General features: G+C 37.7%; 1 protein-coding gene across 1 annotated transcript in view; it reads right to left on the minus strand.

Annotated features, from left to right (window-relative positions):
• The window catches only part of LOC139735357 (uncharacterized), a 107,869-nt gene that overhangs the window by 65,791 nt on the left and 26,561 nt on the right, over nucleotides 1-15,517 (minus strand). Inside the window, exons 9-16 of the mRNA XM_071646106.1 lie at nucleotides 15,183-15,235; nucleotides 14,019-14,082; nucleotides 13,381-13,471; nucleotides 9,642-9,789; nucleotides 7,758-7,868; nucleotides 5,807-5,900; nucleotides 1,237-1,356; nucleotides 148-236 (exon numbers count right to left, since the gene is read on the minus strand). Coding sequence (XP_071502207.1) covers nucleotides 148-236; nucleotides 1,237-1,356; nucleotides 5,807-5,900; nucleotides 7,758-7,868; nucleotides 9,642-9,789; nucleotides 13,381-13,471; nucleotides 14,019-14,082; nucleotides 15,183-15,235 — 770 coding nt within the window. The remainder of the gene's footprint in view (nucleotides 1-147; nucleotides 237-1,236; nucleotides 1,357-5,806; nucleotides 5,901-7,757; nucleotides 7,869-9,641; nucleotides 9,790-13,380; nucleotides 13,472-14,018; nucleotides 14,083-15,182; nucleotides 15,236-15,517) is intronic.

Consider the following 15,517-nt stretch of genomic DNA (forward strand, 5'->3'; position numbering starts at 1 on the left):
TCTTGTAGGAGGTGTTTTACATGGCAGATCAGTACTTTAATGTAAGTTTAGTTAAAGGTAAATTGTATTTCTGGCATAAGACGGCTGAAAGTATCTCAACACATACATGCAACTTTATGAATAGGATCAAGGTTCTATCTCCCTTACCTGTTGGGCAAATCTATCTTATTGGTAAATCCCATCAGGAGCTCCTTGGCCTGCATACACCACTCATCCTCCTCTTGGTCCAGGCCAGTCTGACAGAGAGCAAAGACAGTAAATCTAAATTACAAAGCTATAAATCTCAACTTAAGAGGTCACAGTCATACAATTGCTAGTTGGACTACAGTGCATACATGTATTTCTGTCAAACAAGTCAGTCATGAGTTTTTCATAATTTAAGTTTGGGATCATAGAATGAATGGGAAAGTGTGGTTTCAGCAGTTTTTTCTAAACCCCCCCTTTTTTTAAGTAATGAGATCAGATATGTCTTTGCTATAGGGGACTCTTTTTATTTTTTGAAAATCCTTTGCATGCTCTTCACTTTCACCTCTGATAACTTTTAAAAGGAAAATGCCACTGCTATGAAAGTTGGTATCAATCATGGACAGAATGTGTTAAAAGCGCATGCTCAATATCAGTTTTAGTTGATAATCCCTTGATTGTTGTTCCCTGTGGCTTACATCCTGTTTTTTGTTTTTGTCCCATTCATTGCACAGCTAGCAGAGTTTGGTAAAGATTAAGCGGCTGAATAGACTGTACTTCAGAGCCTCTTATCTCAGATCACACTTTTCCAGAGTGTGTGCTTTCTTTCCAATATTTAGATAGGTCAGGAGAGTCCATTTGATTTGAGTTATACATCATCTTAAAGTTTATAGTCTGCTCCTTTAGAATCTGCCCTTAACTAAAAATCCATGTCTGGTGACTTTTTGTTGGTCTTGTGATGTCGGGTCACAAATGATGGATGTCTTTCCTCTCACTTTTAAAACAAATATGGAAATAAAAATCCAAACATATCACATGCACATCACCGAGCAATGATTCAGTAGCATCTACCATCATGCATTGCAATGTGGGCTGGGTTACTGTCTCACCAGTTTGTGTTCATTGCAACAAGCTGTGAGAAACAAGGAACACAGATTACCGATATTCGAAAGCATGTAAAACCAAATAGCTGTGACTAACAGTTAAACACTGCAAGGTTGCTTCTTCTCCATTGACAACAGAAATTTAGAAACTTGTTAATGCCGTGGTTACCGGATGAATGATCTTTGTTGGAAAATGCTGCTGGATGAAGCGAGACAAAATTTCTCTGGCCACTGAGACAAAGTTTGGGAGGTTGGCTCCATTCCTTGTCATTTCCCAGTCAAGGCTGGCCTATAGTGAGAGGGACAATAGTATCCGTGTTGTTAAAACACATTCCTAACATTGCACAAACAGATATTAATGTAACAAAAGTTAAGCAAGTACAGGTAGGTAGATGTACGGGTAAACCTTACACAAGTCAGCAGATATTAGTGTACTGTAACAAAAATTAAGCAAGTACACATATGTGTAGGTATACGTATGGGAAACCTTACACAAGTTTGCATAATTTGAACAAGGATTATGAAATGGGTTAAAGGATGTAGCCAACCAGAAGTGCTGAAATGAGTAATGTGTGTGCTCTTTAATTTTTTACTAACATGCAAGGGCGTGCAGAAAGTGTGCATGCCCTTGTGTGAAGGTTTGCATGGTGAAGTAAATGAGGGAGAGAGGTTTGCAGTAACACCATGTGTACATAGTCCTTGCTTTGCAGAAGAAGAGCCTACATAGAAAGATGAGTGTTGAGGAGGGAAGCGACAAAGGCAAATAGTGACAATTCTTGGTATCACCAATACAGTTAAACTCGCCTAAGTCGACATCGCATATGTCGAATAATCGCGCAAGTCGATGATTTTAAAAAGTCCCGATTTTTCCCCAATGACTTACGTGTATTAATTCACTCACAAGTCGAATTTTGTAAGTCGAATACTCGCCTAAGTCGATGAAATTCCAAGAACACTTTCACGGAAAAACCATTAAATTCACTGTGCCTAAGTCGAATAAGATTTTATTGTGCAATAAATCACTGTCAAAATCACGAGACGCCAGTTTTTGTTTACATAAGGACTAGCCCGACCAGACAGGTGACCAAAAAAAAATGATCTAAAGTATCAAAATTCAAAGCGATCGCATGCGATTGTTGAACTCTCTTCGTGTTTGGAGGTCCGCTGGTACAGCCCTGTCGCGCTACGTACGTACAGCGACTGGGCTGTGTGTAGTTGTGCGTACAGCGACTGGGCTGTGTGTATAGTCTGTGTATGTTTGCAGTCTGCGCTGTGCAGTGGATGGATGAAGCTGCTGAGTTTTCAAAGCGGAAAGTAGGGGGAAAGTTACGGGCACGGGTAAATCAGAATTACACCTCTACACGCATTTCAAGCCACGGTATGGTAACCTGGAATCAATCACTGCTCAAATATCGTTCATATTCACCTCCCCAAGGTTTAACAAGGATGTAAAGTAATCGGACCTGTGCCAATACTAATGCACTGTCCATGCAAAGTTACATGTAGCCGCGGCCCTGCCGGGCGACCCGTGCTGCGGCACACCTCTCCAGCTCTCGGCTCCAGAGTAGACAACATACATGTACATACATAATGTACGTGCGGTGTAACTGTTGTTAAATCGATTTTTTTTCGATTTACGCACAAGTCGAAAATCGCCTAAGTCGATGTGTTTTGCTCAGTCCCGAGAAGATCGACTTATGTGAGTTTAACTGTACTTGGGTGCCGTGTGGCAAGCAGCTTTAGATGCATTATGGGATAACTCAGGGGACAAACTTGCATTCGGTTTTTGCTGCATATTCACTCAAGTCACATTCTGTCTTTATCCAGGGGAATTAAATAAAAAAGAGAAGAAAAGATTTCTTTGCTCAGCCCAAGATCAGTCTCAATATGGTAGGCAGTGGCAATATTTGTTTTTTCTTCAAATCTTCACTTAAATTTTTTACTTTACCCTACAGCTGCAAATGTACCTGGATGTCTGACCATGAGAATTATTGCCGGCAATTCCATTCAGATATACATGTGTAGAGCAAGGCTGCCAACTCTCATGCAATTAGCATGAGACTCACACAATTCACTAAATTTCAACTGTCTCACTCTGATAAAAAAATTCTCATGCTGAACTCCAAAAACAGAAAGCCAAAGAAGAAGAGGAAAGATTTCTTTGCCTTTCATCATGTGACCAGCACAATGAAGCCTTGCAGTCATGAACCGTGACTCTAGAGACTACAAATCAGTAAAATTTAGAAGTTATAAACTTTTTTTTTAAAGCTTAATTCTAACCAAAGAAAAAGCAGCAAGTAAGGAAAATCAGATGAATATTGCTTTGAATTGCACAGGAACTGAGAAACGTGCAAGACAACAGGAAGCGACAATGCTCCCGAGGAATCGTACAGTGCATCTGTAATGGGGCTCTGCAGCATGTGCAGATGTTTTTAGCGCATTGGTGATACAAAAATTGTGGGGCAGCAGTTAGCTGGAAGTTGAAGTTGCTCTAGTGGACAAAAGGAGACAGAGAGAATTGTAAGGAATAGAATGAAAATCCGCTGAAAGGTTTTTTGGAAAATGTTGGGAGTAGAAAGATGAGACAGAAAGGAGGGGAAAGAGGGAGAAGCCGAAGGTTGGAAAATCATGGAGATAAGAGAGAGAAGTGAAGTTTGACAAAAGCATGGGAGAGAAACAAAGCTGGTGAAGACGTGGACTATGGAATGCGGAATCAATGAAAAAAAAAATGCAAATATCAAATAACATTTACTTGTATCTATCAGAAATGTTTATATGAACCATATCTGACAGTTTCATGGAATTTCAAAGCCAATCATGGAAGGAAAGTAGATAATTTCATCTAAAAAATATGCTGATCATGGGTTGGTTTTACTCCAACATCCACATATGCACTTGGAGGTCTGACCATGAGAATTATTGCTGCCAATTCCATTCAGATATACATGTGTAGAGCAAGGCTGCCAATTCTCATTCATATAGCACGAGACTCACACAATTCACTAAATTTCAACTGTCTCACTCTGATGAAAGAATTCTCATGCGGAACCAAAAAAAAAGAAAGAAGAAAAAAGCAGAAGGTAAAAAAAAAGAAAGAAGAAGAAGAAGAAGAAGAAATGTCCCCCAAATCCCTGATAATCTGGACATTCAATATGCCCAAGCCCAAACTTTCAAGATTTCCCACAGGCACATCTCTCTACGCATATGTTGAAACCTTTACAGACGTATGCAACAGAGTGCACCATTTCAAATGTAAAATTGTCAAAGCTCCCTCTAGTGGAAAGGGGGCTGGGGGTGGGTGTGGAGACATTCCCTTCCGCATCATCCCCAACACCCCCTCCACCATTGTCATTTCGATTGATCAGGTTTGGTCACTTGCTCCCCAACAGTGTCTCACTCCAAACTCTCACTTGAGGTTGGCAGTCCAGTATAGACACATGTAGGATATGTAGAGTAGCAATTTCATTCATCAATGTATGTACACGTTGTATATTATACTTCTATATTTTTACCTGTTCTTACCACCAGTATGTATATACATTCTATGTACTAGTTGTAGTTCAAAAACTATATATCAGATAACACTGACATTGATATGAGCAATAGTTGAATAGTGTACAATTTGTTGGATGTAATTTGAAAATGATAGCATAAATCAGCTTCATTAGATTTGAGATTCATTTTTAAGTCAGGTTTCAGATCTTGCCGTTTTCAACGCTCTGTACAAAATTTTAATTTTGCACAATGGTTAATTGATGTTTATGGGAGTGTGTGTGTAGTTAACACCCTGACAATGGTCCTGAACAATGGCCATATATACGGCCTAATATTCATGAGAAATTCCCCTATCACAGCTAGTCTTGTTTACTCTTTATTCATTCTGAAATGCAGTGTATGCAAGCACATGAAAACATAAGCTTATTTTCTTTTTCATGTGCAATTTACCTTTTACCATGAATTCAGACTAGCAGTGCCCAGGGCAATCCATCATGACATATTAATAAAGCATTCATGTGCCTTGCAGCAAGAGTCCAGAAGCCTAGTCAGCAGAGCTCTAAAAAGGTGATATTCGTGGTATTCATGTCTATTGTTCAGGGTCATTGTAAGCACACACTCACATACATATCATTGGTTCTAGTGTAAAGTTCAATTTCGTATAGTGGGTTCAAATTTGACCAAAATCTGGAACTTAACTTATAATCAATCATGGATTTAACGAAACTGATTCATGCTCTCATATTCAAAGCACCTCCAACTAAATTGTACACTATTCAGCTACTACTCATATCAATGACAGTGTTATCTGATGTATAGTTTTCAAACTTTTAAGGATCAAAAGTGGGATTTATGTTGTTGTAATATCTAGTATGTATGTCTGTTGTTATGTATGTGTGTATGTATGTACATACATATGTATGTAAGAGACTTTCACTCTATTTACTCTTCTATTCAGCCATGAATGTATCAATCCATCAATAAATTCTTTTTATAGACATGAAGTGTGTGGTCTCAAATAACTTTTTGCACATCTGCCACACATAACTTCCGACACAAGTAGGGAGTACTCTATTATGACCATCTGATCTGAGGTACAACAATCATGTGTACTCTACAGTGCTCAATGATTTCAGTATATCTATTAGGTCAAATTGATCAAATTGCGTTTCAGGATTCATTTGTCAATAGGCCATCATTTCATACCTACAGCTATTATGGTCATTCTGACCATATTGGCTCACCTCTCCAGTGCTCTGTAGACCAATTACAACACACTTCCCTTCTGCCAGTGATGCCTGAGCCTCTTTCACAATGCTGGGAACTTTGACACCAAGACTGCAAGAATGATCACAAGCATTAATCAATAGTTACAAGTCTGTATATTTGTGCTCCATTAAAGGGATCGTATAGTTTTGGTTGAGACCTAATTTCAGGTTTCTGACATTTTTTGGCGAGATAATGAGAAACCTCTTATGAAATATGAAAGAGCATGAAATTCCATGAGGAATTCAACATTTAATTGATGAAAATTGGTTTTGAAATGGCTGAGATATCCAAAACAGAGCAATTCTAATAAAGTGTGGGACCCACACTTTTATTACGATTGCTTTGTTTTACTTTGTTTTTGGATGTTTCTGTTATTCCAAACCCGATTTTCATCAAATAAAGTTTGAATTCCTCTAAAAATGGTATGCTCTGTACTATTTCATAAGTGTTTTCTTGGTATCTCACAAAAAGTTAAAAGCCTAATTCTCATCTCCACCAATACTGTACCATCCCTTTAACATTACAGAGAAATAAAAGCAGTTAACAGAAGCATTCAGGTACAGCAGATGAACACACACCATACATGACCAGTCATGGTCAACAGGAGCCACAAGCTGCTGGCATAATTACCAAAAATAATAATGTGAAATTTTGATTTTTGGCTCCTGGGAATCTTTAAACTTTTGTCTATTATTAGCTGAAATTTCAAGATGGAGTATTTACTGAAAGAGTATAACACACAATCAAAAAAGCATTTTTTGACATGTTCATCTTGACTACAGCCTGAACGAGGGCTTTGCATTTTGAGTTCAAAATCCTTACCCCATTGCAACTGCTTGAAGCTGATTCATTGTTGATGATGTACACATACATGTACAGAAATATATTACTATCCAAGTCAAAGATATGATGGCTCCTATGCTTAAATGATAAATCTTTCTATTGAAACAATTCATGGATTTAAGCACTGGTTGACTTTAACACTAAATAACAGCCGTCATGGTGGCTGGCCAAATGTAATCTCTATACAACAGTTGGGAATGTGTAATGGCACAATACATACTCTTACTAACAGCTAAACGACCTTCAATATTCATAGAGTAATAGGCATTGCGTCACATTCATAATAGATCTTTCTTGCTCATTTCAAGTCAAGATCAATGTTACATCTTTTTTCCTCCTTAATTTGTACGAACGGCATTTAAAATATGGAAAACCTTGCACTTATCATGTTTGCATAATACCCACCATAAGCCTAGTACTTTGTTGTTGTTGAAAGAGTAATCTTTCTATTATCTAAATCCACATTTTTTTTTTTTTTTTTGGGGGGGGGGGGGGGTGGGCCCCCTGGGGCCAACAGGGGGAGCATTGTGCTTATTTGAACAAATTGAAATCTAATACCCCTGGGAATCTAATACCCCTGGGGATGCTAGCTGCCAAGATTGGAGAAAATCCATGAAAGAAGTGAAGTGAGTGAAGCGCTTAAGCAGCTCCTCTGTCACCTGTGTGTCAAAATCTGTGATTTTTAGTGTCTTATTGAAATGTGATTTTCTACTATGGCAATAGGATGAAATACATAACCCATGGATTACAGATCATGGGTTTTCAAGAAGAAGATGAAAATGCACAAATTAGGCCACCATTCCCCTCCCCCCTCCCATGGCACCAAAGGGGGGGGGGGGCACCCCTTGATCTGCCATAAACAAACATGAAACAAACTCTCAATGTACTATCTCATAGTATTAACTTAGTCTTATCACTTATGGTTCTAGAGAAGATTCTTAATTTATTTATTTATTTTTTTTTGGGGGGGGGGGTGGGTCCCCGAGGGTTCCCCTTAGGGTGAGCATGGTGCCCATTTGAATGATTATGGATTAAAAGAGCTTAATCATTTTTTACATCCATTGTATATAATTATTTACTCACCAAAGTTGCTTAAAGAAGCGTTGATGGCAGGACCAAAAGGTGGACCAGATGCGACCTGTTGATGTGTTTGTGCGGCCAAGGGCAATATTCAAAGACCTCTGAAGCTCTTTCCTTGATACAACAATGAAAAGAAAATACTTTTGACATATACAATATCACCTGTGCACTTCTGATGTAATGGAGTACATGGAGGTATAAGAACTTTTCAATTTTTCAGGAGGTAGAGTCTTATACTCATGTATATGCATCAACAGTCCAAGTATAGCATGAAAATGTATACTGTACCTGGAAAAGTAGAGTTATCTTTAACTAGAAATGTCGCTATGGCTACTGGTACGCCTCTGCCATAATACATGGTTCTCCTACTAGGTCTAAATACAATGTCTTGACAATGTGTGATGACAGTTTCACATGATTGGCATAATATTAAAATTACAGGTTGGTCACAAATGTGTTGAATGTTCACTTTCTTTGAATGAATGGCTATACAGTCTAAGAGTGCAGGTATTTGAGGATTTTGACTTGACTTTTGACCCTTTTATAAGTTTAAGCATTGAGCAATTTTCAAGGTATGGAGAAAAAATATCATTTCAGTATTACACAGTAAAGTTTCAGCATTTCAACCCAGCCTTTGACCCTTGATCTTTGACCCTATGACACTGAAATTCCCAAGAGGATCACTGTCACAGGTTGAACATGCATAAATATGTACTAAGTTTTATCATGGCGCCTTGAGTCACTTTTGATAGAGATATGGAGGAAGGAAGAAGGGAAATTTAGTACTTTCACTTGACCTTTGACCTTTTAACCTTTGATCTTTTGCCAAGAAACTTCTAAGAGAATCTCCATTGGGTGATACATGTATACATGTATAAAGTTTCAAGAAAAATCCTGCAGGCATTGCATAAATATGAGGGAAATAGTGAAAATTTGAGAGGTTGACCTTGACCTTTGACCCCATGACCTTTGGCCCATAACACCCCCCCCCCCCCTCCAAAAAACAAAAAAAAAAAAAAAAAAAAATTCCCTGGAAAATCACTGCCAGTTAGGACATGTGGGGAGCTGCAGCCCCCCTGGTTCTGCGGTCACTGTATCTTACAGTCCATAACTTTATAATATCTTTGACGTTAACACATGTACCTCTTTCTTTCCTTTTTCTATTTCTACTTTCCAAACAACTCATGCCTTCCCAGTGGTTAACAGGGACCGATTTTGAAGTTTTTCTCTCACATTTCTGGACTACATTTTGTATTCTATTAGCTTCTCTTCAACATTCCTTCATTTATAGAAGGCCTAAGCTTTTCAGGACTACACTTTTAATTATCATTTGTTCTCTCCCACAGCTCTTTCCCATTGGAGTCTTTTTTTTTAATGATCCAATTCCCCCTTCCTTTTTCTTAAATTTTTTATTTTTGATTTCGCATTCCAGTCTCCATTCTCAAGTGCTACTGCTATTGTTTTCTCTTGCTTTTTGTTAACCATCTTTTGGAAGTTCTTATCTTCGTCACTTCTCTCTCTCCATGATTATCTGACCTCCTTCCCCTCCTCCTCCCTCTCTGGTTCATTTTCCTCCTCCCACTGACTTCTGAACCCTTACCTGATTCAAATTGTCACTCTATTCTTCCTTACAACCTTCCCTGTCTCCATTAGAGGAACCTTAACTTCAGGCTCAATGCTGCCCTTTGCCTTCCTTACACTCTCCTTATGTCGCATCCCATCATCAATCTCCTCTTTCGTGGGTCTTTTGCTAAATAAACAGTGCATTGTATGTTCAAGGGCTACATACACATGGTGACACCACGAACCTCTTTTCCTTATCTACATCCATGCAAACTTTTAAAACACACATTATTGGAGTCTGCCATCAAAATCTGTGACACTCACCAAATGTGAGTGGCAGTGTCATACATTTTGACTTGGTCTGGAGTCAACGTGGCCTCTACGGTGATGAACTTGGCCTGTTGAAAGCTGAGTGCACGAGAGACATACATGCCAGATGCTTTCATCTCCATTGCAAGCATTTCAGCAGCACCTGCAGCAGGAAAGATAATGTACAACTCAATTTTGTAGGCATCCATGGCATTAGCAATACAATGTTTTAACCTGAAAATATGGGGGGGGGGGGCTTTTAGGCCCCCTTCATATAAATTGCGATCACATTGTAATACAAAAAATGTTACACTACTGTTTCATGACTTGCCCCCTCCACATAAACTTTGATCATGCTGTATTAAATGCAAAAACAGTTTATACTGCTGTTTCATGACTTTTTCATATCAGGCCAAGTAAAACTAGAACTATCACTCAATGTGATTAATACGCCCCCCCCCCTCCCCCCCCAACACGGAGGGAGTTACATGTACCTCAACTAGCAATGAATACTTTGTATGCTTTTTATTGAAAAAAACAAACAATTACCATGACAATGTATTGTTCAACATTGAATTAATAAATTTTGCTCACTGATAGTCACATGTGCCATATCTCAAGTCAAATGCTCAAAACCTAACTGAGTAAAGTAAATAAATCAGCAATTTCTATGATTTTCATAAAAATATGCTGTTACCAAGGTAACACAATGTTTGGCATTAAGAAAAAAAATGAAGTTTGCACAACTATGTATCATAGGCATAGCTTGTCACATGTGCCAAATTTCAAGTCAAATGCTCAAAAGTTGAGGGAGTTGGCTGAATTCATATTATCGCATAATTTTCATTCAAAATATGCTTTTACCATGGCAACACATTTTTCAACAACGACGAAAGATAAATTTTGCACATCTAGGTAATACGGTGGTCACATGTGCCAAATTTGAAGCCAAATGCTCGAAAACTGATAGAGTTAGTGGAACCAAAATTTTTGAATGATTTTCATTCAAACTAGAACTATCACTCAATGTGATTAATACCCCCACCTTACACTAAGGGAGTTAGCTCAACCAGGAAATACTGAAATTATTGAAAAAAGATGTTGTTAGCATGGCAAAGTATTGTTCAACAATGAATAAATGTATATTTTGCTCACTGATAGTCACATGTGCCACATCTTAAGTCAAGTGCTCAAAACCTGAGTGAGTAAGATAAATAAATGGGCAATTTCTATGATTGCTACTAAAATATGCTATAACCATGGCAACACAATGTCTGACATTAACAAGAAATGAAGTTTGCGCAACTATATATCATAGCTGTCACATGTCCCAAACTTCAAGCCAAATGTTCAAAGACTGAGGGAGAGTTAACTAAATTCACAGTATTTTTGTATGATTTTCATTCAAAATATGCTGTTACCATGGCAATGCATTGTTCAACAATGACATAAGAATAAATTTACACATGTATGTTCTATGGCAGTCACATGTGCCAAATTGCAAGCCAAATGCTCAAAGACTCAGGGAGTGTTAAATCCACTGTTTTTTGTATGATTTTTCATTCAAAATATGCTGCTACCATGGCAATGCATTGTTCAACAATGATGACTGATTAAGTTTGCATATCTACATACCATAGCGGTCACATGTGCCAAATTTCAAGCCAAATGCTCAGACTGAGGGAGTCAGCTGAATCCACAATATTTTTGTATGATTTTTTATTCAAAATATGCTGTTACCATGGCAACCATCCACTACCAACAACCGACAAATGCAAACTACAATCAACGCTATCATGTCAAGATCTTTTTTTTTTTTCCTTTGGAGGACAGACTGATGTCAAAACTCCCCTTTCCTCACTTTTCTTCCTCCAGTATCACTTTCTGCAGTGGCAGCAAGAAAGGGAAACAAAAACAAAAACATTAAGGATGGGATTTTCCACACTTGCATTCACATATGGATGGGCTGTGCAAGGGAAATTTTAAAAAATGAAAAAAATGCACAAGGACCTTCCTTTCTGAATATTTTCATACCCTATCAGAGCAATTTTGACAAGATTATTTTTTTGAAAAAAAAAGGGTTTGAGTGTACATCATGAGATTCATGTATGACACCACCCAATCAGGGCATCCCTGCGATATTCCCGACTACATTGTCTTGCGATGACTTCTGTACCATGGGGGCGCTGCTAGCACAAAAATGAGCACACCAAAACATGTATATGTACTACTTTAACCCTAATCAGGCTGGGGGGGGGGGGCAGAATCCGCCCCCCCTCGACGTTTCGCGCAATATCTTCGCAGCGCGATAAGCTCCTGCCGCGATGTTTCATGACTTTTTTCTTTCAAGTATCGCGCAACTCTTGAGACCAAAATTGTTGCGCCCGCGCGTACCGTTTTGACGTGACGCCCGTTCGAAAAAAATTTGTCAACCCCAAAATTGCTCCAAAACGTGATTTTGTGTACAAATCCAATGCAAATTGTGTTTTTTCAATTAATTCACATAAAAATTCATATCTTGACTTAGAATGGACGAAATTAATTTATTTTAGCATAATAAAGCGTCGAAAAATGTCTGTGACAAATTTTGGCCAAAGAACAAACAAAAACAAAAGGTCAAAAAACAAACAAAAACAAAAGGTCGAAAAACAAAGAAATACATAAGAAATTCAAAAAAACAATCAAATACATAAGAAATTAATTTCGATACAGATTTTTTTTTTATCCTATGTCTCAGGAGAATGATACAAGAAACATTTTTAAAAAGAAATTAGCTTAATTAGAGCATTAATAAGTGATTTAGAGCCAAAAACTGATTTTATGCATAAATTACAATAATTAATTAATATAAGATATAAGAAAAATTTTTCGGAGAAAGCAACCAAAGATTTTGATAGTATACGTCGCGGGCGTCGCGTGTGCCGATTTTCTGCGCGATCACGCGTTCCATAGGTGAGATCTGAAGGGGGGGCGGAATCCGCCCCCCCAGATATAGCATAGCCAAAAAAGCCCAGCCTGATTAGGGTTAAAGCTTCATGATGATATCTTGAGCCAATTCTGAGATATGATGGAAAAAGGGTAATCTTAGCATTTTTACTTAACCTTTGACCTCATGCCCCCCTCCCCCCCCCCCCAAAAAAAAAAAAAGAAGAAAAAAGCTGGAGAACATCTTCAGGCATAGATGTGAGGGGGGGGGGGGGGAGGAGTGAAATTTTGAGAAATTGACCTACACATGACTACATGACCCAAAAAGTCCCAAATAGAATCAGTCAGGCAGTACATGCTCCTGTACTAAGTTTCATGAAGATATTTTCAACCACTTTAGAGATATGGGAAAAAAGTGCAAGTTTTTAATTTTACTTGACCTTTGACCCCACGGCCCAAAATTTTCCCTAGAGAACCTTTATCTGGTATAAAAACATATGTATACACCAAGTTTTAAGAAAATCCGTTCAGGCTTTGCATATGTATGGTGGAAATATAGTAAAATTTTGAAAATTTGACCATGACCTTTGACCTTGAGCATGTGCACCCAAAAGTTAATAGGCACAACTTTGTCCACTCTCTTTTCACTGAAGAAAAGAATCCACTCAAGAAGTAAAAAAAAAAAATAATGTTTTTTTTTTAATTTCAGTATGCACCTGCCTTAAAGTTTAAACACTAATTATAGAGCACCTTTAAATTGACAAAATATAAGAGTAAAACTTTGTAATATTTGCAATATCTAAATAACTAATAACATCTCACACCATACCTAGACCTCGCTTGGTGATTGTGTCCAGGAAGTGCTCAAATGTCCTGAAGGTTGCACCATCACCCCACAGGCCTAGTCTCTCCATAAAGGCCTACAAAGCAGAAGTCAAAGATACAGTATAAACTGATATTCCACAATGCTTTTCTTCATGGCACTCTCGTATCACACAACACTATGATATGGAAGAAGCTGCATTAAACACCAATATCATCTATTTATGAGCAAGATTTGTCGAACAATGTAGCACATCAAAAAGATGACAAAAACAAAAATTTTGGTTGTATATGAGAACGTTAGTCACTCACTACTGATTACATATAATTGTAGCTCATAAGACAACATGTAACAGATTGAGGAGTTAGAATGCACACATAAAAAGCTGGACTACATTCTGAGTTCTGGCAAGGATTCCTTGAGCTGCTTTGTCAATACAATGGCATACTCTCCCTATTCTCTCTGACCTCTCTCTCTCAGCTTACATTAATGTTGTGATCTCTTTCGAGTCAAAATATACCTGTCACAATATACATAAAATAATGTAAGAATCAAAGCTGACTGACTAGATTAACTTTAAAAGCTTACAACTACTTTGCATGCACCTAATTGTCAATCAAGATACAATATCATGCCTGTCTTACCATATTTTTCACATCAGTCACTCCAGTTGCACTGCAATAAACCACCCTTGCAAGTGGCAGCATTCTACCAAGATAAGAATGATGTACAATCATAGATACATTGTACTGATGCTTCATGTATGCTTTGATATGAAAAAAGAGATTCAATTTTATACTGCTTAGGTGTGTTAGAGTAGTCCTGCACACGCATCTGAATAAGCACATAATGTTTGATTATGCATGAGAACTATGTAATTTTTATCTAATTTTCCAAGAGAAAGTCACATGCATGAAATTATAGTGTGAACAAGGAAGTAGCAGTTCAATATACCATTAACATGATACACGTAGTATGCAATCTTTCATTGCTGGAAAGAGTCCATTTTGCTTGGCAAAGTGAATACCTAAGGACATCACTATTTCTGTGCAAGCCTTTCATTATATTACACTATACAACTTGGCTGTGAGATGATAAAACAATGTATCTATTTGGTGCTTCTTTTCCAGTAGATTGAGTTTAAAATTTTGCAAAAGTATAGCTCATTTTGTGTTTTGCTTTGACATTTTATATCTTGCCTTAAAAGGACCAACATTATCAATAATTCCTGACTGCAAATTGATTTTCACTAGGCCTTTATTTTTGGAATAAAATCAAATTGTATGTTGTTTTACCGCATGAAATAAAATGGGATCACCTTTCATTTGACATATCACGGTGGCTTCATTTTTGGGGTAAGACAGATAGGATTTGGACAGGACATTACTTAAATGATTATGTCATAATTTATAAAAGAACTAATTTTCACCAAAATGTGAGATACACGATCATGTCACCCCATGGACGATATGGTAAATCAACGTACTGCATGTATATGTGTTGTTTTGGCAAATTTATGACGGACTAGTGTCCAGAAGGGGGGCTAGCATATTGCTGCTCACATTTGCTTTGCAAACAAAATTCTGGCATTCCCATTGGGTGAAGGTATCGTAGCTCAGGAACTGGGTGTATTCTGATTTCAAGATTTGATAAAGTGTTAGATTACACTAAAACATATTGAAATTTGTGCTTATTTCAATTTTCCAAACCTATCAACATAATTTGTTTTGCCATCTAAAGGTTGAACTTGAAAAAGAGTAACAGCATAATATATGACTTGCAATCCAAACAATGGTTAAAACAATTACCTTTGTATAGATGTCACTGCCATTGCTACTTTGGTGCTGTTTTTCTCTTTCCCCTATGAAATACAAGTGTTTTGAAATCATTAACAATCTTGTCATGTATATTTGTTAGACTGCGATTTACAAGCAGTTTCATAGCATTGCATGATTTTCTTCTCTTTAACAAAACCTCTAACTGTCCCCTTGGAAGATGTGTCGATCACGGACGATTATCATGATTTCTCGTTCACGTATAAGCTTATGTTCCACACTCTTGGTTCGAGGACACCTATTGCTACAACTACTACATGGTTAAAGGCGCAGTCTCTTTCGCCGGAGCCATACGTTTGGACGGTAAA

Source organism: Diadema antillarum, unplaced genomic scaffold (assembly GCF_040938485.1).
Source record: "Diadema antillarum isolate AM-2024a unplaced genomic scaffold, OU_Dant_1.0 scf00000027, whole genome shotgun sequence".
In the NCBI taxonomy this organism is placed as follows: Eukaryota; Metazoa; Echinodermata; class Echinoidea; order Diadematoida; family Diadematidae; genus Diadema; species Diadema antillarum.